At 39.5% G+C, this 21,683-nt stretch overlaps 1 protein-coding gene across 5 annotated transcripts in view; it reads left to right on the top strand.

Moving 5' to 3' along the window:
- LOC140186954 (voltage-dependent calcium channel subunit alpha-2/delta-1) overlaps nucleotides 1-21,683 on the top strand; it is a 747,581-nt gene that overhangs the window by 579,300 nt on the left and 146,598 nt on the right. For all 5 annotated transcript variants that reach the window (XM_072241811.1, XM_072241809.1, XM_072241810.1 and 2 more), the window contains 3 exons: nucleotides 4,208-4,276; nucleotides 6,567-6,641; nucleotides 7,895-7,969. In XM_072241811.1, coding sequence (XP_072097912.1) covers nucleotides 4,208-4,276; nucleotides 6,567-6,641; nucleotides 7,895-7,969 — 219 coding nt within the window. The remainder of the gene's footprint in view (nucleotides 1-4,207; nucleotides 4,277-6,566; nucleotides 6,642-7,894; nucleotides 7,970-21,683) is intronic.

Below are 21,683 nucleotides of genomic sequence, written 5' to 3'. Positions count from 1 at the left end.
AATAAATGCAACTGCTTTACATTAGAGTGTGGTGGGCAGAGGTCTTTCCCGAGGTGAGGGTGAAAAACAGGAGCTGCAGTTGTAAAGGGTCATATGCTATTCCCGCAACCTGGTTGCAGAACAGTAGTGACAAGAAACATGATGAAAGGAAATTGCATTCCGAAAACAGATCCACGTCCACACTATGCTGATTGAATAGTATCTCGTGTGTTTGTTCAGAATCAGGTTTAATATCACCAGCATATGTTGTCAAGCTTGGCGTCTTTGTGGCAGCAGTATATTGCTATGCATAATAGAGAGGAAAAATGTGAATTTCAGTGTGTGTGTGTGTGTGTATATATATATGTGTTTTATATGTTATGTGTGTGTGTATATATAAATAAAATATGAATAGTGCAAAAATACAAAGTTTTTTTTTAAAAAAAGTTAGTGAGGTAGTGTTCATGGGTTCAATGTCCGTTCAGAAATCTGATGGCAGCGGGGAAGAACGTATTTCTGAATTATTGAGTGTGTGCCTTTCCGTACCTCCTCCCTGATGATAGCAATGAGAAAAGGGCATGCCTTGGGTGATAGGGGTCCTTAATGATGGATGACGCTTTGTATTTTGAGGCACCACTCCTTGAAGATGTCCTGGATGCTGGAAAGGCCAGTGCCCATGATGGAGCTGAGTTTACAGCTTTCTGCAGCTTGTTTCGATCCTTCCTGTGCAGTTGTTTCTCCATACCAGATGGTGATGCAGCCAGTTAGAATGCTCTCCATGGTATATCTGTAGAAGTTGGCTAGTGTCTTTGGTGACATACTAAATCTCAAACTCCTGATGAACTGTAGTTGTGTTTATTTGATTAAAGCCACTGCTCTCCATGTGCTCGTGATCATACCTAACATTGGCAATTAAGGTGAAGCAAGAAACTTCAAATGCTGAAAATTCAAAACTAAAATAGAACCTACTGAAAGTGCTCAGAAATTTAGGCAGCACCAATGGGGAGAAAAAGAGTTAGCATTTTGGGTTGGTACCTTTCATTGAAGCTAGAGCAGTAGGAAGTCAAATGCATTTTAATTTTGAAGACTTGGGGGAAATGGAGACAAGGGAAATGCCTGTCATTGTTACCATTACTTTAAAAACAGCATTTAGAGGGGGAAAAAAAAGAATATTGAAAGAGAGAATGATAGCCACATCTGTGAAAAGAGATGTGGTTTCCTGAAATTATTAAGTTCAATTTTAAACCCAAAGGGGTGTAACATACTCAGATGGAAATGGGCTGCCATCCTTCCAGCTTGTGTTGGGGATTGTTGAAACGTAGGAGGACAATGACGGAATCAGAGTAGGGTCTTTTTGTCTACGGCTCCTGCACTTTCTCTTGTGCTGTGACCTCCTGTCTTCACCATCTTGCATTTCTCTAGCATAAGTTGAGGAAACAGCGACTCATTTTTTGTTTCGGTACTTTGCAAGTCCTGGATGCTGGTGTGAAGTCTGTGTAATTATAAGTCCTGTTCTTTGAAGAATTACATTTCTATACACTAAAATCACAATCGTTCAGAGTTTTGCCATCTGCTTTCAAAGCAAATGGAATCAGAAGTTTTAAAAAGTCTAAAAGCTTCACCTCAGAGAGGAGGTGGTTAGAGGTCTCGCTTTGAGGTGAATGTAGAATTTAATAATTTCAAAGAAGCCAAACTTTCCTTTTCTGCACAAACGTGGCTGTACCTCTGTTTCGATTTGTTTATTTCTCTTTTGTTTCAAACTGTCAGTTTTTAAAATAATTCTTAATTTGACCACTTTGTTCTGCACCACATCACAGTGTACTCTGTGTTCTCCACGTCTATATCTTTGTACAACCTAAAAATATGCTTGGTAAATGTATTTATTATTGTTTAATATACTGAGGTGCACTGAAAACGTTGACATCCTTGCAGATCATTACATCACATCAGTTAGTGGAAAATTCATAATATTATTTTCTTATTTTTGCATTGCTGTTTGACCTTCTGAACACTTTCAGTTTTTTAAATGCTGGAAAAATTAAGTTGCATAGTTGCAGACATCCCACCCTGCAAAAACTCATTTCGGGAAGGTAGCACCCCGGCTCCCCGTAACCCCAGATCCGCCCCCCGTTGACCTCCAAGGGTGTATGTAATACTTTGTTTAGTGATTTTGTCTAATCTGTAAACCAAGTTGGGTATATGCAGAAAATGAGATATTAAAATATGTACTTACATTATGTTATATTATCATGTTTATTCTATTACAACTTTAAGCAAGTCTACAGGGAGTTTGACCTCATCATGTAGGACATCAATAGCATAGCTCCTTAGCAGCCAGCCAGCTAGTTTAAATAACGTTAGCTATGCTAATGAACGAATGACACCTGTTAAACTCACCTCAACATGTCTTTTACATTTTAACCCACCATGGGCAATAGAAAAGTCACTGTTGCAAACAGTGCAGTGAGTGACACTGTAAAGCCTGCCCACAGAGAAAACTGATAGGTCTGCTTAGCAGAGGTCCCCAACCTTTTTTTGCACCGCGGACTGGTTTAATATTACCAATGTTCTTGTGGACCAGCCGACCGGGGTGGGGGGGGGGGGGGTGTTAATCATGACCGGAATATAGGTGATAAGTCAACTATAAGTCACTTATAAGTGGCTAATACATTCAATTTCATTTCTAAAAGGGTTTATCTAACGAATTTAATATTAAACACAGCGTATATTTTCCTTGCATGAATATAGTGATAAGTCAATTACAAGTCAATAGCATCATAACATTTTAAGTAACATTTGGATATTAAACACAGCGCATATTTTCCTCGTATGAACATATAAAATCATTGCAACATACCAATATCGCTGAATCAGTGGGAGCCCTGGGCTTGTTTCCCTGCAATGAGACGGTGCCATCGAGGGGTGATGGGAGACAGTGATACTCGAAGGGGGTTCCTTAAGTCCAGTCTATTCCGCAATTTAGTTTTCGTTGCATTCATTGCAGAAAACTCCGCTTCGCTGAGATATGTTGGAAATGAAAGCAACATTTTCAGTGCTTCCGTGACTATCTCAGGATATTCAGCTTTGACTTTGATCCAGAATGCCGGCAGAGATGTTATGTCAAACATACTTTTCAGCCCGTCGCAATTTGCAAGCTCGAGGAGTTGATCTTCCCACACTGACATGGATGTCGCGTGTGTAATGACCTCGCATGCGTTCAAATTCAACAGTGCGTGACAGGGAATGAGGAAGGGTGCAGCTGACTCATATCGCCAAATCAAATTGATTCCTTGCAGCCCAGTGGTTGGGGACCACTCTTAGCATGAAGAGAGACCAATCATGCTCCCTCTCCCTCTCCCTCTCTTTCTCAAAAAATCGATTTCCGAGACATTGTATATAATTTCAGGGCATCGGGGAGCCGCTATCAATATGAGGGAGACTCCCGGAACTTCCGGGAGAGGTGGGATGTCTGTAGTTGAATTTTTCAACACCTGCTGTCCTGTCTCCCTTAGCTCTTTTGGCATGCAGTATTTAGTACTCATACATCAGAGTTCTCTAGTGTTTTAATCAGCTGAAAATTTTCTGAGAATCTTGGCATTAAATGCTGCCAATTTATTAAGGCCAACAAACTCAGTTCATGGTTCATAACAAGGATTACTGCAAAACCCAGTGATGATTTTTGTTTGCTCTCTTGCTGTTCGTGAAAGAATTTGGTTTAACTTAATTGTACAGCTGTTTAAGATTACTTGTCTCCATCTTGGGTTACCTTGTATTTGTGCAGTGCAGCCTACTTAAAACAAAGCTGCACTTCAAAGTTTCAAAGTACATTTACTATCAAGGAATGTATAAATTATACAACCCTGAGGTTTGTTTGCTTACAGGCAACCAACAAAGCAAGAAACCTGAAAGAATGCAATTTAAAAAAAATTAAGGAGCAGTACCTGATGCACAGAGAAGGGGGTGGGAACATTTCATCAGTGAAGCTCAAATTAAAAATGAATTAATATAGTTTATGATGTGTTTTTAGAATTGAATACTTCAATGGTTGTCTTTTTCCAGATAAATTGCATTCATTGGAAGTTGATATTTTAGTTATTTGAAATTGATTAAAATGTTTTATATTAATTTATTTCCACAGATATTCTAACCTGTTGCTGTTTTTATGTGCATCTGTGTGTCATATGTTCCTGTCTCTCTATATGTACCTGTCACTTTACCGTTACAATAGGAACTCGGTCTTGTTATCACAGGAACTCTGCCCGTCTTCAACTTAACTAAAGATGCCAGTGGGAACCAGGTATGTTTTAAGTTGGAGAGTCTGGTGTTGTTTGCCTTAAATCTGTGCAATAAACAGTTATTGTTCATCACATATTTGCAATTTTTATTGGCTTTTCATCAAGGCTTTTATGAATTATTGTGGAACTGTTTCCTGCAAAACTCTGAATTGTTTTGAAGTAGAGGTTGGAATTTTCACCTTATTATTAACAACAGCTTTATATTGCTTGCTATCAGATACTATCCTGAACACGTACTGCCAGAGAGATTGGCTGCAGTCTTTGAACTCTGCCTGAAATTGAAGGACATTTTTCACAATTACAGATTTTACAATGAATCAGTATCCACTCTGATAATAAGATGGTTGAGAAAGAGCCTAGTTCATACTTGTTCAAACCCTTCATCTCTCTCTTTTATATCCTTGCAATGGATCTCCTAACTTATCCTCAGTTTAAAAGGCCATTATGTTATATCATCCCTCAGACCTTTAAGGACAAAGTACATAATGTCTCCTCAATACATTCTCACAAGTTCCATCGTTCCATCACAATGTAACCAAAACTTAAGACACTGGATCACTATTCTTGTTAACACTTTGTTTTTGTTTTCCCCTGTCTTCTCACATTCCCTACCCTGCCACTCATGGAGAACTTTAGAGAATTCTGCCGCCTCTGTCTGCTATCAGAATCTGAATCGGGTTTATTATCGTCGTCTTGTATGATGTGAAAATTGTTTCACAGCAGCAGTACAATACAAAGACAGAAAATTACAAATGCAATAAATTAGTGCAAAAATGGCAAAGGTGAAGAAGCTGTAGGTCTTCAGGCTGCTGTGAGAAGCTGTAGGTCTTCAGGCTGCTGTGCTTCCTCCCTGATGATAGTACCAAAGAAAAGGCTCATTCCTTTAGTAACGTTTGCCACCGCCTCTTGAAGATGTCCTCGGTGATGGAGAAGGTAGTGCCCATAATGGAATTGGCTTAGTCTATAACATTCTGCAGCCTCTTGCAGTCCTGCGCACTTGAACCTCCATACCAGCCCGTGATGCAACCAGACAAAATGCTCTCCACCAAACATCTATAAAAATTTGCAAGAGTCTTTTGAGACATACCAAATCTCCTCAAACCCCTAATGAAGTAGAGTCACTGACATGTCTTCTTTATGATCAATCAATACGTTGGTCCCAGTGAAATCATAATAAGGCTCTTCCAGAGCGTCTTCAGATTTTCATGTCTCTTTTATTGCACTGTATAGCATTTTTTGCACTATTTTATTTATTTTGTAATTTCTAATAGTTTTATGCTATGGCTATAAAGCAACAAATTTCATACTTTAACCTGGGCAGAGAGAGAGAGTCTGCACTCTTGCTGTATGTTTAATAGCTTGCATCATCCAAATATATTTGGAGCTGTCAGTACGAATGTCACCAACTCTACTTGTTTGATGTTAAATGGTTAGCCGAGCATCGATCAATCCAACTGAGCTTGGAATGGCTGAGAAACTGTCTTGTTTCTTCAGCCAACTGCTAATAGACATTAAGAAGCAAGAGAAAAACAAGCTATAATAGTTAACTAAAGATACCAAATAAAATAATTGCTATCAATTAGAGGCTAAAATGCTACAAAATACACATGGACTAAGATATTAACTGTCCTGTGCTATCACCAGTGGGATCATCAGTTGATCTGCCAACGTAAAAGAGAATTGAGAGAGTAACAACTTGCATTTGAATAAAACCTTTTAATATGGTAAATTTTCCATTTAGTTAGGGAAAGTAGAAGTATTAAATATTTTGTTCATTCAACAATAAAGCTTCTGTCATGTGACGATGGTTATAACTATGATGTCAGTTTTGTCATAGTGTTCTAATATTAAAAAGATTTAAACTAAAATACTTTATTGTTGCCAAACAATTGATACTAGAACGTACAATCATCATAGCGATATTTCATTCTGTGTTTCCCGCTCCCTGGATTACAAATCGATAGTAAATAATAAAAATTTAAATTTTAAATCATAAATAGAAAATAGAAAAATGGAAAGTAAGGTAGTGCAAAAAAAAACCCGAGATGCAGGTCCGGATATTTGGAGGGTACGGCCCAGATCCGGGTCAGACCCAAATCGGTCCTTAATTCCCAAGATTTGGCGCACACTTGAATTTATCCCAATGTGCAGATATTGTGCAGATTCATGTCACCTAGTACATATGTTGCCTAATGCTTTTCTATATTGAAAAAGTGAAAAGAATGCAAATATTTTAACAGATAATCAATTTTAAAAGTTATTGATCATTATTTTGTCAATCTGCCATTTCAGAACCAGCTGATTCTAGGAGTGATGGGCATTGATGTGACTCTTGCTGATGTAAAGAGGCAAACTCCCCGTTACACAGTAAGTATAGTTCAGAAATCCTCTCTGGTCATTTATTTTTAATTTTGGCTCTCCTTCCAAGCCGTGTTCTGAGTCGTTGTCTGGACTTTGTAAGTAAGTAATGGATATTCTGTGCAGTAGTAAACAAGTGCCAGCAGTCTTGGGATTTCCACGCATGCACTGCAAATGTGCAAGTCTTAAACTTGCTGATTGTTGGTGTAATCACTCCTTGACACTGGCAAAGTCTTGGCAATTCCCCAGCATTAAGCCTGGAAAATCTGGCAACTCGGAACATCATCTCCTGTAAGTTCAATAACAGTCATGAAGGACTAAAGCACAGTCAGTCTTAGTTCACATACTTCTTTTCTCATTGAATTTATTTTGGTTTTTGGGGTTCAGTTTTCCAGTAAATAAAAGGTATTTAATTAATTCTTGGATTAAGTTCACTGGAAAACATCTAGAAATGGTATTGATTTTTAATAGCTCTGATGGCCAATTGAGCCCAGGATGTGGTTTGCAGTCAAACTTTTTTGACTTTTAAGCAAATTGATGGCCATGGCTTTATTCAGCCTTTTGCCCCATTCCCCACCTCAGACTGCACCCAGGTGAGCCTAACACCACCTGTAGTAGGGACTGGAATGGTTTTGTTTTTTGAGGAAGTTATGCTGGGGAATTATGCAGAGCCTGTCCTTATGCCACTGGTAAGTGTGGGCAGCTCACTGTTGGCCAGAGTATTTACTCCATAACAAATACAGCTTCTTTCCCATGCCTATTACCCTGCAGATTCAGTTTAATCCATTATACCTGTATCCTTCAGTTCTATGTGTAAGCTAATGAACCATCCACTATCTAATGGGTTAGCTGATGCTTTTGAAGGAAATGTTGCTTCATCTTCACAGTAGCTTTACATCGTAAATAGTTCAAGTAATGAATATAATAGTTAACTCAATATTTAAAATGCTTGAATTGAAAATTGTACCAATGTTTAATGGATTTGCTGTTGTGATTCAGTGTGTGTTTGCATACTGAATGTGTACTATTAACATTAATAAATATTTATACATAATTGCATTCATACCACACTGGCACAAGTACAGCTCTAATCTGTTGAAAATATGAACTGGTTTCCATGAAAGGAAACTACCACAGCCTTTGAATAAAACCTGGATCCTGCATTTTATGTTGAATATCATTACAGTAATAAAAATGGTTTCTTTCTTTTTACATAAAATCTGTAATATTTTGGATTATAAGTCTTTTTAATGTTATAACAGCTTGGCCCTAATGGATATTATTTTGCAATCGATCCTAATGGTTATGTATTGCTTCATCCAAATCTTCAGCCTAAGGTGAGTTACATTAAACGTATAGATTCTAATGGTAAATGCATGAGGACCTACTATCTCAGGCTCTAAAGAAGTTAGTAACCTGTATTGAAGTCATTAAAGCTGGATAACCCAGGAATTGTCTGAATGTAGCATCCCAGATTATTTATTGATTTTGTACATTTGACACTCACCACTTACAATTCAAATTAATAACTCAAATGTATTATTGTGTGACTATAATAACCCTTTGAACTCCTAAAATAGTTTTGCTGTAATACTGGAACTTAATTATAATAGAACAGAGGAAAAAATGAAAACTTTATTTTGTTTTACACAAGGCAATAATCTAGTGATTTGATTTTTGTTTTACACCACATAATCACGGAATGATTTTAAAAACGTCAGTGACCCTGCAGAACATTTATATTTAAGCAACTAATAATAGGTTCAATTTTTAAATGGGTGTGGGTACCTACCAGTTGGCTGGAAGAAAAGAATGAGCAAATTTGCACATTAGCCTTCATTAGTCAAAACAATTTTTAATGCAGCTTCTGTGAAAATGCATATTAGTCTAGTTTGATCCTGAAAGAAGTTTTGGAAATACTAGCAATGATGTGATCCTGCTCTCTAAAGATATCCGACTGATTGAGCTGAGTTATTTATGACTGTGGTTATATTATGTATCAGCAGCAGTTATTAATAATATGGAACTTCTGTAATGATAATGGTTTAACCTTTTGAAAATGTATACTCCTCTTGCTTCTAACTGATGCTTTTTTGCAAATAAACTTATCCATATAGTATGTTGCATATATTTTGCAGATTCCATTTATAAACTCTCTTCTGTGTCATATTGTATGTAAGGTGAACATTGTAAGTGATGTGTGCAATATGTAATGGTGAGTGGAACCCAAGTTTTAATCTGGATAAATTGATTGGAACAAAAGGGTTATGACCTATGTAGTAATGTCCAGCCAGCAGTACTTTGGGGATCAGTGCAAATGTCTGCATATCTGACAACCATAGCAGTACAAAACAATGTGGAAATCGGGAATGCTGAGAGGTTAAATGCTGACACATCTGACTATTTCCTCCCCTGCTGAATTCCTCATCTTTAAGGCAGTCATGATTGGCATATCTGATGCAGCCTCATTTATTTGAATCAGACTGCTAACCAGGGTAAGTTGAGATTAAGTGTCAGAATCAGACATATTATCACTGACATATGTCTTGAAATCTTTGATTTGCAGCAGCAATACAGAGCAAGACTTAAAAATAACTAAGTTAAAAAAAATAGTGTAAAAGGTAAATTCATTGGGTTAATTAATATGTATATTTTAAAATACATTTCCATTTTTAATTCATGTCTTTTGAATAGTCTAACTTACTTTCAATAGTTGTTTAGGAAGAGGTACAGTCGACGTTTCAGGCCAAGACCCTTCGTCAGGATTAACTGATGTATCTTACTAACTCTTCCTTCAGTTGGTCCTGACGAAGGGTCTCGGCCTGAAACGTCGACTGTACCTCTTCCTACAGATGCTGCCTGGCCTGCTGCGTTCACCAGCAACTTTGATGTGTGTTGCTTGAATTTCCAGCATCTGCAGAATTCCTGTCGTTCAATAGTTGTTTAATGTCTCTGCTCAGAGTAGACATTCAGAAAGAGTTGAAAAAGCTATCAGGCCAATTTGGAAGTAGGACATTGTAATCCTCTACCTGAAGTTGAAAAGGCACTCAAGGCTAGACTCAGCCATGAAACCTGGAGTTTGCACCTACACAGCAGAGAAGGTTACTGTGGTTGCAGGGATAGCATGGGGGAGGGTGTGAGTTCAAGGTACATGATGGGTCATTGTCTTACTGTAGACAGAAGTGAACGTGAGTAAGTAACCTTGTTGGATTCTGACTGGAAAACTGTTTGAAAGCCGAATTCAAACTTGATGGAATTAGCACTTTATTTGGATATTTAAAAAAATTCCAGTCCCCCCGCCCCCCCCGAATAACATTCCCAACATGAATGCTGATGTTTCTACAATTTTGCCGGTTTGTTTGTGGTGCTACGTGCCCGAAAGAGAACTGAATGGAATCCCTTGCAGAGCAAAGGTACACAGCGAAGACAGCTGACACTTTGGTGTCTTTGATTAATGAGTAAACTTGCAGTGGGCTAAGCTATCGGGAATATGTACTGACCTGAGAACTTCAATTTTATCCTTTCATTAGAAATTGCTTCTTAGACCTAAATTATTTCATGTAATATCATACAAGGAGGTGAGCATGACTAAGTGTGTTTAATTCATAGTAGAAATACTGTTTTTCCTGTGTGAATAGTAATTCGGGATTGAAATTTGCCAGGTCTAAGGGTAAATCGTAAATCATAAATGATCACAGCTGTAAATTTTATAATAATTCCCAGGCATTGAGACTTGGAAGAGAGGAAGCATTGATTATTTTTTTATGAGCCCATGGACAGAGGTCTTGGCCTTTTCTCTCAGTTGGTTCAATTAGATACACTGCTCCTTCTGTACACAAAGTTTAGAGTTACCAAGAGGGCACTAGAAACCACATTTGTCAATAAAATGCATAGGCTTTATCAGACCTCACTGCTGAGGAGTGAGTTATTTGTTTCTCTAGAGAGATGTCAGCAAGTACTGGTAGTGTCTTTCTTGTGCTGCAGGGTTCTAAAATCTGTCGGTGTCTTATCATGTATCATTAATTAAAGAACTGATACCAAAATTTAACCAAGAATGAACTCTCAATAACTAGCCTCATTCTTTTCAATAACTGAGTTAATCTCCTTTTATCGACATATGATTATCCTAAGTCAGCTGTCAGTGAGGACATATCACCACATGAGTGTCTCACCAGTTACTGAGCATCCTTTCAAGATCACCATTTAATTAAAGGACTGGTGTGCCTTGAGTACAATGGCTCTTTCATCAGCTGGGCTATTGGATCCTTGAAATAAGCACAGACATGATTGAGCCCAAGGTCCCTTGTTTTTACCCAGAATTGCAAATTCATTTGCCCTCATCAGAGGTTGTTCAATGTTTTCTGTTTTGCCTTCCCACAAGAATCTCCACCTTGCCTTATCCATGGTCTTCACTGTCTGGGCTGTAGTGAAGAACAAAATTGCCAAGGCCTTGGCAGTTATGATGTTTAATGGAGGAACTGCTCCAAACTAGTCTCTGAGAGGTTAATATTGGGAAGCTCACTGTGAAAGTACTGAACAAACCTGAGCAGTGTGTGCAAAAGAATCTGCCAAGAAGTTCTGTAGCTTGTTAACCAGCTAATTAGATAGTTGTCTTTCTGGGTTATGTTGTCACCAGTAATTTCACTGTCTGATTTTGTTTTGATCAGCTTAGGAAGCCAATAAATCTTTCATTTTTTCAATGTACAATGCCTGTGTAGTGTGGAATTGTTTCACACCACTTCATTCCTTAGACGTCCCCGATGTTTCAGTTTTGAAATCCCCATGTAATCGCTGCCAGATCAACAGGACCTCTTTCAATCTCAACAGAAATTAAACTGTCAGTGCCACTTGTACAACTACATTTACCTGAAACACTGCAAATTCTTTTCCCATCCATTCCTACAGGCTGCACATTTGAGTCTGGTATAGATTTCTCATATATTTTATTACAAAAGGCACATTAAATTATAACACCCTAAATCCTAGACAAACTGCCTCAGATCTTTCATTTCTTTTGGTCAAAATTCAACAGATTTTCAGGCAGGCCTTTTCTAATTAAGTATGCCTTCAGTTTGGTTTTATTTTCTGTCTTGTTTTTGTGCTTCCGCAACAGTCTTGCATAATGTTTTAATGAAAACTCTCCATAGTCACAATTCTTCAAACAGCCATTTCAAAATGAACTCCATGGGAACATTTATTTATGCCGATTCTGTTGATGAGCGGTGTAAACACAGATTCTATTAATGTATACTCTGTAAAATATATACTACAAATCACCATAACTTGTGTTCTACTTGTAGACTTGTGACAGCATGATCCGTTTTGTTTCTATATGCTCATCGATGATTCTCAATAGAAAATTCTCAACACTTGTGTAATCTTTCAACAGTTAAATATTTCGATGGTAATTAGCCAATTATTATATTTGCATGTTTGTCAGATAGTTAGAAATTAGGTAATTGTCTAATGTTTGTTGTCCTCCTCCTGGAGGTTTTCATTTAAGTAGACGTTAATTTTGCAAGCAGCGGTGAAATGACTGCGCTTGCTGTCAAAATGAATGCCAATGCAAATCTTGTGATTGCTATGGCATAGATTTCTCTCTTCTCAGCAATAACTGTGGTGCCATGAAGCTGACTGTGTGAATAATAGATTAAAAATTCCTCGCAGGCAGTGCGCCAGAAAAGGAAAAGCAATGAACAGTGGATCCAGCAGGCCAGGCAGCATCTTTAGGAAGAGGTACAGTCGAAGTTTCAGGCCGAGACCCTTCATCAGTCCTGACGAAGGTCTCGGCCCGAAATATCGACTGTACCTCTTCCTAGAAATGCTGCCTGGCCTGCTGCATTCACCAGCAACTTTTATGTGTGTTGCTTGAAATTCCAGCATCTGCGGATTTCCTCGTGTGAACAGTGGATCCAGTTAATTGGGACACATCGGGACTTTTGGACATTTTTGGCCCAATTAAACTGCTGCTCCAATTAGCTGAAGTTGCATGGAAATTGTTAAAAATGTATATTTAGAAAGCAAACAAGCTAAGTAACAAATTATATATTTAAGTGAAATACAGAACAAGTTAGAACGCTATCAAAACTACTGCAGTACTTAAAATTAAATATTCATTCCTAATACTTATTGACAGGAATTCATCGACATTGCTTTCTTTTGACTATAAATGAACAAAATCAGCACAGATGTCTAGTGCATATAATGGACTGCCTTCATACAATGCTTTCAATGATTATTTCCTTCAAATCTTCATTTTCAATGTAACGTTCAAGATGATTGTTGATGCCTTCAAATTCTTGATAGTTTCTAACTGTTGAAGTAGTGAAATCATTTCATTTACACTCCTGGCTGTTTCAGGCATCTCCAAGCCTGACTGCTTGATATTGCAGTGAGCAAAACAGTTCGGAATTATTGCTGACCTACTATTAGTGACAAAAATTGCTGCTTTTTGAACACAAACACATGTAACTAATGCTATTTAAAAACCGTTCTCTCAAAGTACACTGTTGTGTCTAAAAGCCATGCCAATGTACGCAACTGACGCTGGTTAGCAACTGTTCAATAACTGTCTCCTGCCCCAAATGAGTGGAATAGTATCCCAAATAAGCAAAGGGAATCAACAGCTACTTTCAGGATTAGTTTTTGTTTTTTAAAAGTTGTCCCAAATAAGTGGCAGTCCTGATTAACTGATGGCCCAATTCATCAGAATTCACTGTTTTTGGCTAACAATTTGAGCACACAAAATATACAGTATATATCTGATCAAGGTAGAACTCCCCTCAAAATATTTTAAGATTATAATTTCTAAAAATCTAATCTAATTCTAATCTATTTGCAATCCATGTAGGCATAAAAAAAAATCTTGGAGCCAGGGAACCAGTTAAGCAATATGTATATTAAAACACCATTTAAAAACTCCCAAGGCCCCTTGCTTTAAAAATAAGAAGTCACCCAAATATCCTGGGTTTGAAAGTGGGAGGTATTGAAACACTTATTAGTTTATATGCTGGCGATGTGATACTCTAATTACAAAACTCAGAAAAGTCAGTTCCTCTTCTTCTAGATTTAATCACCTCTTTTGGCAGCCTATCAGGATACTCAATCAATTGGACAAAAAGTGACCTTGTACCCTCTCCAATGACTACACGTGGGGTTTTTTTTTGGAAAGTGTCCTGTTCAAAGTAGTTAAAGATCACCTTACTTATCTTGGCTTGACAATCCCCAAAGATCCTAGATTAATATTCTAATTAAACTTTGCGGAGTTTATTTCAAAACTTAAGCAGAATACAGAAAGTTGGAAAATCCTACCTCTGTCCATGACTGGTCGTATAAATTCAATTAAAATGTTTTCCCTTCCTAGGTTTCTCTATCTTTGTCAAAATCTCCCCTTTTTTCCTACATCAGCTTTCTTTAAAGAATTAGACTCCATAATATTGTCTTATATCTGGAATTATAAGAATCACAGGATTTCGAAAATTCATTTACAAAAGCCCAAGTCTGAAGGAGGGCTAGGATTACCTGTATTTAGACACTATTATTGGTCTGTCAATGCTGGGGCTTTAATGTTTTGGCAACAGGGGGCTCCAGAAAACCTAGCCCCTGGGGCTCCCTTGTGACTATGTATGGAGTCTAACTCTGTTGTCAATTCCTCCTTGCCAGCCATGCTGTTCTCTAAGAGAAGCCTGGGACTTCAAAAAGTTTGAGTTTTGTTTTGAAAAATTCCATCAGAATTCTAAATCAGATTAGGAGCGTTCTGAATTTACCAGAGACCTCTGTACAAACACCAATCTGTTTCAATCACTCCTTTTTACCCTCATGGTCAGATAAAACCTACCATGCTTGGAGGGAGAAGGGTCTAGTTTCTATTGAAGACCTGTACATAGAGGGACGGTTTGCAACATTTAGTCTGCTGAAAGAGAAATTTGAGCTGCCTCATTCACACTTTTTTCGTTACTTACAAATTAGACGCTACATTCAGTCTAAGATTTGTAATTTTGAAATCCTTCCAGGGATACATATGTTCTTTGATATTTTAAAGAACCCTCCTGACTCCAGGCATCTCATTTCTAAGTTTGTAGGTTTGTTTGATAATTGCACTGTAGCATCTACTGTGAAGATTAGAGACACCTGGAGAGAGGAGTTGGGCATTGAATTATCTGAAGCTGCCTGGGATAAGTGTTTGTCGATGACACAGGCTTGCTCTGTTAACAGCAGGCACCAACTGATCCAGTTTAAAGTTGTCCACCGTCTCCATTACTCTAAACTTAGATTGCACAGGATTTACCCTTCTATCTCGCCAATGTGTGATAGATGCCAAGGGACGGAAGCCACGCTGTCACACACCTTTTGGTTTTGCCCATTACTGACTGGATCTTGGTCCAAAATATTCGACTGGTACTCAAAGGCCTATAAAAGATCCTTCCCCTTGGAAGCCGGTCTCGCTATATTTGGCTGCTAGCTATCTACTATTTGTTTCCCTGCAGCCATACAATAGTCTCTGATGCTGGGGACGATTGTTGCCAAAAGACTTATCTTGAGGGAATGGAAATCACCCTCTCCCCCTTCCTTTCGGAGATGGATGGCTGATAGGATCTCAGTCATACAGATGGAGAAACTTAGGTTCTTGAGAACCAATTCAATTTAAAAATTTTCGGCTATCTGGGATCCATTTCTTGCCTACCTGGACGAGGCCGGGGGCGGATGAGCAATTTTCCCCCAGCTGATTTCTCACGGCTCTCATTTGAGATTTAATGTTTAGTATTTTTGAGCACTTTGTACAATAGGCATCCCTCTAATGTTATGTCCCTTTTTTTTTGCTTATTTCATTTTTATACATGTCTGAGCTGGTATGTTCTTGTTGCTTTCATTGTTTTTTTGAAAAATTTGAAAATAAAGTATTAAAAAAAAACCTCTCAGTTTCTGTAACAAAGCAGGCCTTTCTCAGGCTATTTGACAGTGGCGGTTGCTATATGCCCTCTCACTGGGGCATGTTGAAGTAGCACCAACCTGCAGGAAGTGCTTCATCACTGACAATGGCATTTGGATTTCTGTAGTGAAATACTCTCACTCACAACCAGTTTCATGGTATCATAACGCCGCACACTGATAGTTCCAACTGTAAGATCTCAGACAATTATATATTCAACATTCAAGTTAAATCTGAAATATGAGGTATTAATGAGCAGTTCAATTTTGGTTCACTTGCATATCATTTAGATAAATTTATCGTTTAATCTAAGCTGTTCTGTCAGTACCATCAAAACTAATAGTTTTGCTAGGATACCGCATGCTTTGAATATATTTATACTTTTAGAAGTGTGTACAAGTGGCGATTGATGTACAGTGAACTATGGTATGCTTCAGGACTGCAAAAGCTTCTGTTAATAGATAAGCTTAATCACCCTGAACAATGCAGCCCAAAGAGAAAGGAAGAAATTGATGTGTAATTTCTGACACAAAAATTAATAAATAAACTAACTGGCAGTTATTACAGTCATTAAAGATGTTTGAAAATGTGCTATTTGGCATGTTCAGAATGGTTGAAGGAATCAGCATTCCAGCTTGAAGAGCAGGTGAACCCACAGAGTGGATAAAATAAAATTCAGTTTGTCCTAAAACTTCCATGAGTGTCAGTGTCTGACCACGGCTGTTTTATCCCATATTAATATGCTTAATGCAATATGAACTGATTGTTATGCCAAAAAGTAACATTCACTAAAGAAAATATTGGTAACAAAAATAATGGTGGATTTTTAAAATTGCTCTTTCAACTTGCAATAATCTGAAGCAAACAACAGGAATTCTGCAGATGCTGGAAATTCAAGCAACACACATCAAAGTTGCTGGTGAACGCAGCAGGCCAGGCAGCATCTGTAGGAAGAGGTGCAGTCGACGTTTCAGGCTGAGACCCTTCGTCAGGACTAACTGAAGGAAGAGTGAGTAAGAGATTTGAAAGTTGGAGGGGGAGGGGGAGATCCAAAATGATAGGAGAAGACAGGAGGGGGAGGGATAGAGCCAAGAGCTGGACAGGTGATAGGCAAAAGGGGATACGAGAGGATCATGGGACAGGAGGTCCAGGAAGAAAGACAAGGGGGATGGGCAAGGGGTATATTCAGAGGGACAGAGGGAGAAAAAGGAGAGTGAGAGAAAGAATGTGTGCATAAAAATGAGTAGCAGATGGGGCACGAGGGGGAGGTGGGGCCTTAGCGGAAGTTAGAGAAGTCGATGTTCATGCCATCAGGTTGGAGGCTACCCAGACGGAATATAAGGTGTTGTTCCTCCAACCTGAGTGTGGCTTCATCTTTACAGTAGAGGAGGCCGTGGATGGACATGTCAGAATGTGAATGGGATGTGGAATTAAAATGTGTGGCCACTGGGAGATCCTGCTTTCTCTGGCGGACAGAGCGTAGATGTTCAGCAAAGCAGTCTCCCAGTCTGCGTCGGGTCTCGCCAACATATAAAAGGCCACATCGGGAGCACCGGACGCAGTATATCACCCCAGTCGACTCACAGGTGAAGTGTTGCCTCACCTGGAAGGACTGTTTGGGGCCCTGAATAGTGGTAAGGGAGGAAGTGTAAGGGCATGTGTAGCACTTGTTCCGCTTACACGGATAAGTGCCAGGAGGGAGATCAGTGGGGAAGGATGGGGGGGACGAATGGACAAGGGAGTTGTGTAAGGAGCGATCCCTGCGGAATGCGGAGAGAGAGGGGGAGGGAAAAATGTGCTTAGTGGTGGGATCCCGTTGGAGGTGGCGGAAGTTACGGAGATTAATATTTTGGACCCGGAGGCTGGTGGGGTGGTAGGTGAGGACCAGGGGAACCTATTCCTAGTGGGGTGGCGAGAGGATGGAGTGAGAGCAGATGTACGTGAAATGGGGGAGATGCGTTTAAGAGCAGAGTTGATAGTGGAGGAAGGGAAGCCCCTTTCTTTAAAAAAGGAAGACATCTCCCTCGTCCTAGAATGAAAAGCCTCATCCTGAGAGCAGATGCGGCGGAGACGGAGAAATTGCGAGAAGGGGATGGCGTTTTTGCAAGAGGCAGGGTGAGAAGAGGAATAGTCCAGATAGCTGTGAGAGTCAGTAGGCTTATAGTAGACATCAGTGGATAAGCTGTCTCCCTCCTGGCACTTATCCGTGTAAGCGGAACAAGTGCTACACATGCCCTTACACTTCCTCCCTTACCACCATTCAGGGCCCCAAACAGTCCTTCCAGGTGAGGCAACACTTCACCTGTGAGTCGACTGGGGTGATATACTGCGTCCGGTGCTCCCGATGTGGCCTTTCATATATTGGCGAGACCCGACGCAGACTGGGAGACCGCTTTGCTGAACATCTACGTTCTGTCCGCCAGAGAAAGCAGGATCTCCCAGTGGCCACACATTTTAATTCCACATCCCATTCCCATTCTGACATGTCCATCCACGGCCTCCTCTACTGTAAAGATGAAGCCACACTCAGGTTGGAGGAACAACACCTTATATTCCGTCTGGGTAGCCTCCAACCTGATGGCATGAACATCGACTTCTCTAACTTCCGCTAAGGCCCCACCTCCCCCTCGTACCCCATCTGCTACTCATTTTTATGCACACATTCTTTCTCTCACTCTCCTTTTTCTCCCTCTGTCCCTCTGAATATACCTCTTGCCCATCCCCCTTGTCTTTCTTCCCGGACCTCCTATCCCATGATCCTCTTGTATCCCCTTTTGCCTATCACCTGTCCAGCTCTTGGCTCTATCCCTCCCCCTCCTGTCTTCTCCTATCATTTTGGATCCCCCCTCCCCCTCCAACTTTCAAATCCCTTACTCACTCTTCCTTCAGTTAGTCCTGACGAAGGGTCTCGGCCTGAAACATCGACTGCACCTCTTCCTACAGATGCTGCCTGGCCTGCTGCGTTCACCAGCAACTTTGATGTGTGTTGCAATAATCTGAAGCTGTGTTTTCCCGGCAAATTTCAATCCCTACAATTAGCCAATAGTTCATGTACTGCTAACAAAGTATATTTTCGGTTTATAAAGAGCTTATACAGTGTTTACTTAATCCATGGCTTCTACAGTCTCATCAAATTGTCGGGAGTGCTCCACTCCAGCTCCTCTAGGTTTAGGTTCTGTTATTTAAGGCATTTAGCCGATGATATTGAATACCATGGACCAGAGGAGCATGAGGGAAGAGTAAGTGTTGGAGATGAATTAAACCAAACGTTCATTTTCTCGGTGTTGTAATCAACTACGTGCACATTCCAACTTTAATGAGAGAATTAATTTTCCTGATTTGTATGTTTCTAAAAGAATATTGTGCACTATATATACATATGATGTGTGGGTGTGTTTATATGTTACAGTACATTTTGATAATTTAGTTGTTCAATAATAAACAGTAAGAACAAGGTAAATTTTGAAGCTTCAGTGTTAAAATTTTGTAGTTATCGAAGTTCAAAGTAATTTTTTTTATCCAAGTACAATGAGATTCATTTTCCTGCAGGCATTCAGAGTAAATAAAATAAAAACAATAGAATCAATGAAAGACCACACCCAGCAGGATGGACGCACAACCAAAGTCTAACAGACAACAAGCTGTGCAAATACATAAAGTATTAAAGGAAAAAAATAGATAAACAATAAATGTCTAGAACATGAGATGCAGAGTCCTTGAAAGTGAGTCTGACCATTCTGTGGTCAACTTGTTTTTAATTGTCATTCTGATCAGGGTTTCCTGACCTGGGGTCCACGGCATAAAAAATGTTTATGCCCTGGTTTAGATGTATCTGTGTAAAAATGAACATTTCCACAAATATAACCCTGAATCAAATACACTACAAAAGCTCATAGTTACTAGCAATTACCCCACTATTTCTACAGAAGCAGCAAAAGGTGCTGGGCAGAATTAGTAACACAATTCGGGAAAAATTGTTTAGCTTGAAATTAGAATTAATGTTTAGGAAGAGGAGTAGAAAAGAGGTACCTTTCTCCAAAGTGGTGATCTGGGATGAAAATCACCTTTCCCTACGGTTATATTTTGTATTAATTGCTTGACAAAGTTACTATTAATCATTACTTAAGAAAATATTTGAAAGAAAGATCAAATGGATGAGAGCGAATAAACTCTCCTCCCTCACAACAGTTGAGTATAAACATGAGGCCAACTCTGTTTGGGTTTGATTACTAACAATGGGGGAAAAGATGGACCAGTGATGGACCGGAAATAGATGGAGACTGACGTTTCAACAGTTCAATGGCACATTAAGCCGTTTCGCTGAACACCTACGCTCTGTCTGCCAGAGAAAGCAGGATCTCCCAGTGGCCACACATTTTAATTCCACGTCCCATTCCCATTCTGATATGTCTATCCACGGCCTCCTCTACTGTCAAGATAGAACCACACTCAAGTTGGAGGAACAACACCTTGTATTCCGTCTGGGTAGCTCCAACCTGATGGCATGAATATTGACTTCTCTAACTTCCATTAATGCCCCACCTCCCCCTCGTACCCCATCCGTTTATATATATATATATATAAATAAATATTCTTTCTCTCGCTCTCCTTTTTCTCCCTTTGTCCCTCTCACTATACCCCTTGCCCATCCTCTGGGCTTCCCCCCTCCCCCTTTCTTTCTCCCTGGGCCTCCTGTCCCATGATCCTCTCATATCCCTTTTGCCAATCACCTGTCCAGCTCTTGGCTCCATCCCTCCCCCTCCTGTCTTCTCCTATCATTTTGGATCTCCCCCTCCCCCTCCCACTTTCAAATCTCTTACTAGCTCTTCCTTCAGTTAGTCCTGACGAAGGTTCTCGGCCTGAAACGTTGACTGTACCTCTTCCTAGAGATGCTGCCTGGCCTGCTGCATTCACCAGCAACTTTTATGTGTGTTACATTAAGTCATTTGTTTATTTTTCAAATGCCCATTTTCCTCTGAATTTGAACCTGACAAGACAACTTTGCTCGAACCCGTTTAATTCTTAAGTAACCAAACAGCATTGATATTTTTCATTAGGATTTGAAAATAGACATATTGAATGCCACAGATATATAGTTGGCTGTGGTTGTATTGACATTAGTTTATTGAAGATAGTGGGAATTTTGCAATCAATATGTATCTGGCATGCCATTTAATGTAAAGGGCGGTTTATGGTCCAGAACTACGAACTAATAATTCAGTCACTCCAGAATGCTGATCTCTTGATTTTTTTTCTTTATTCACTTGTCTAGTTCAAACTTATTAATTTTAATAATGGCTTTAAATATTTTTCTATTCACTTTGTTTAATACCTTCCCTTTTCAGTTCTGAATTGAGGTGGAATTTAATTGAAGAGTACCCAATATTTCCCTCCATTGAGCTAGCCTTTCCTAGTAAAATGCATCAAGTGACTTTCTTTGAGGACAATCAGGAGTTTGTTTATTTAGAGATACAGTGCGGAATAAGCTCCCTGGACCTTTGAACTGTGCCCCCAGCAACCACGATTTAACCCTAGCCTAATCACTGGACAATTTACAATGACCAGTTAACCTACACAGTATGCCTTTGGACTGTGGGAGGAAACGGGAGCACTCAGGGAAAACCCAAGCATTCTCTGGGGAGGATGTACAAACTCCTTACAAAGGATGGTAGGACTGAATTCCTTCACCTCGAGCTGAAGTAGCATCACGCTATCTGCTGCACTACCGTGACGCCCAACTACACGCTGATTTATACTTGTGCATACCAGCTTACACTGTAGCCTACGCAAGTGGGCTACGCCGTTGTGAGCACGTATACTTGTGCGTTGGTGTGTCTGCGTCGCTTTGCAATTCACCGCCAAAACGCTAGTTGGCCATGGGGTTTCTATGCCACTGTGTTGAATTTCTTCATGTTGAAACTCAACACGAAGAAACTCAAACTTCAAACAATGGCGACTGAAACTAAAGGAGGGTAATTTTCTGTGCTTGTCCGGCCACTGAGAGACATGGATGGGGAAATGCATTTCAAATATTTTCAGATGTCGGGAGGTAGAATTTGACGGTTTGGTTCATCGTCTCCAACCATTTATTTCGCATCAGTATATGCACAGTATACTCAGAG

Source organism: Mobula birostris, chromosome 23 (assembly GCF_030028105.1).
Source record: "Mobula birostris isolate sMobBir1 chromosome 23, sMobBir1.hap1, whole genome shotgun sequence".
Taxonomy (NCBI): domain Eukaryota; kingdom Metazoa; phylum Chordata; class Chondrichthyes; order Myliobatiformes; family Myliobatidae; genus Mobula; species Mobula birostris.
Note: the sequence above shows the minus strand (reverse complement) of the source record. Positions and strands in the feature narration are given on the sequence as shown.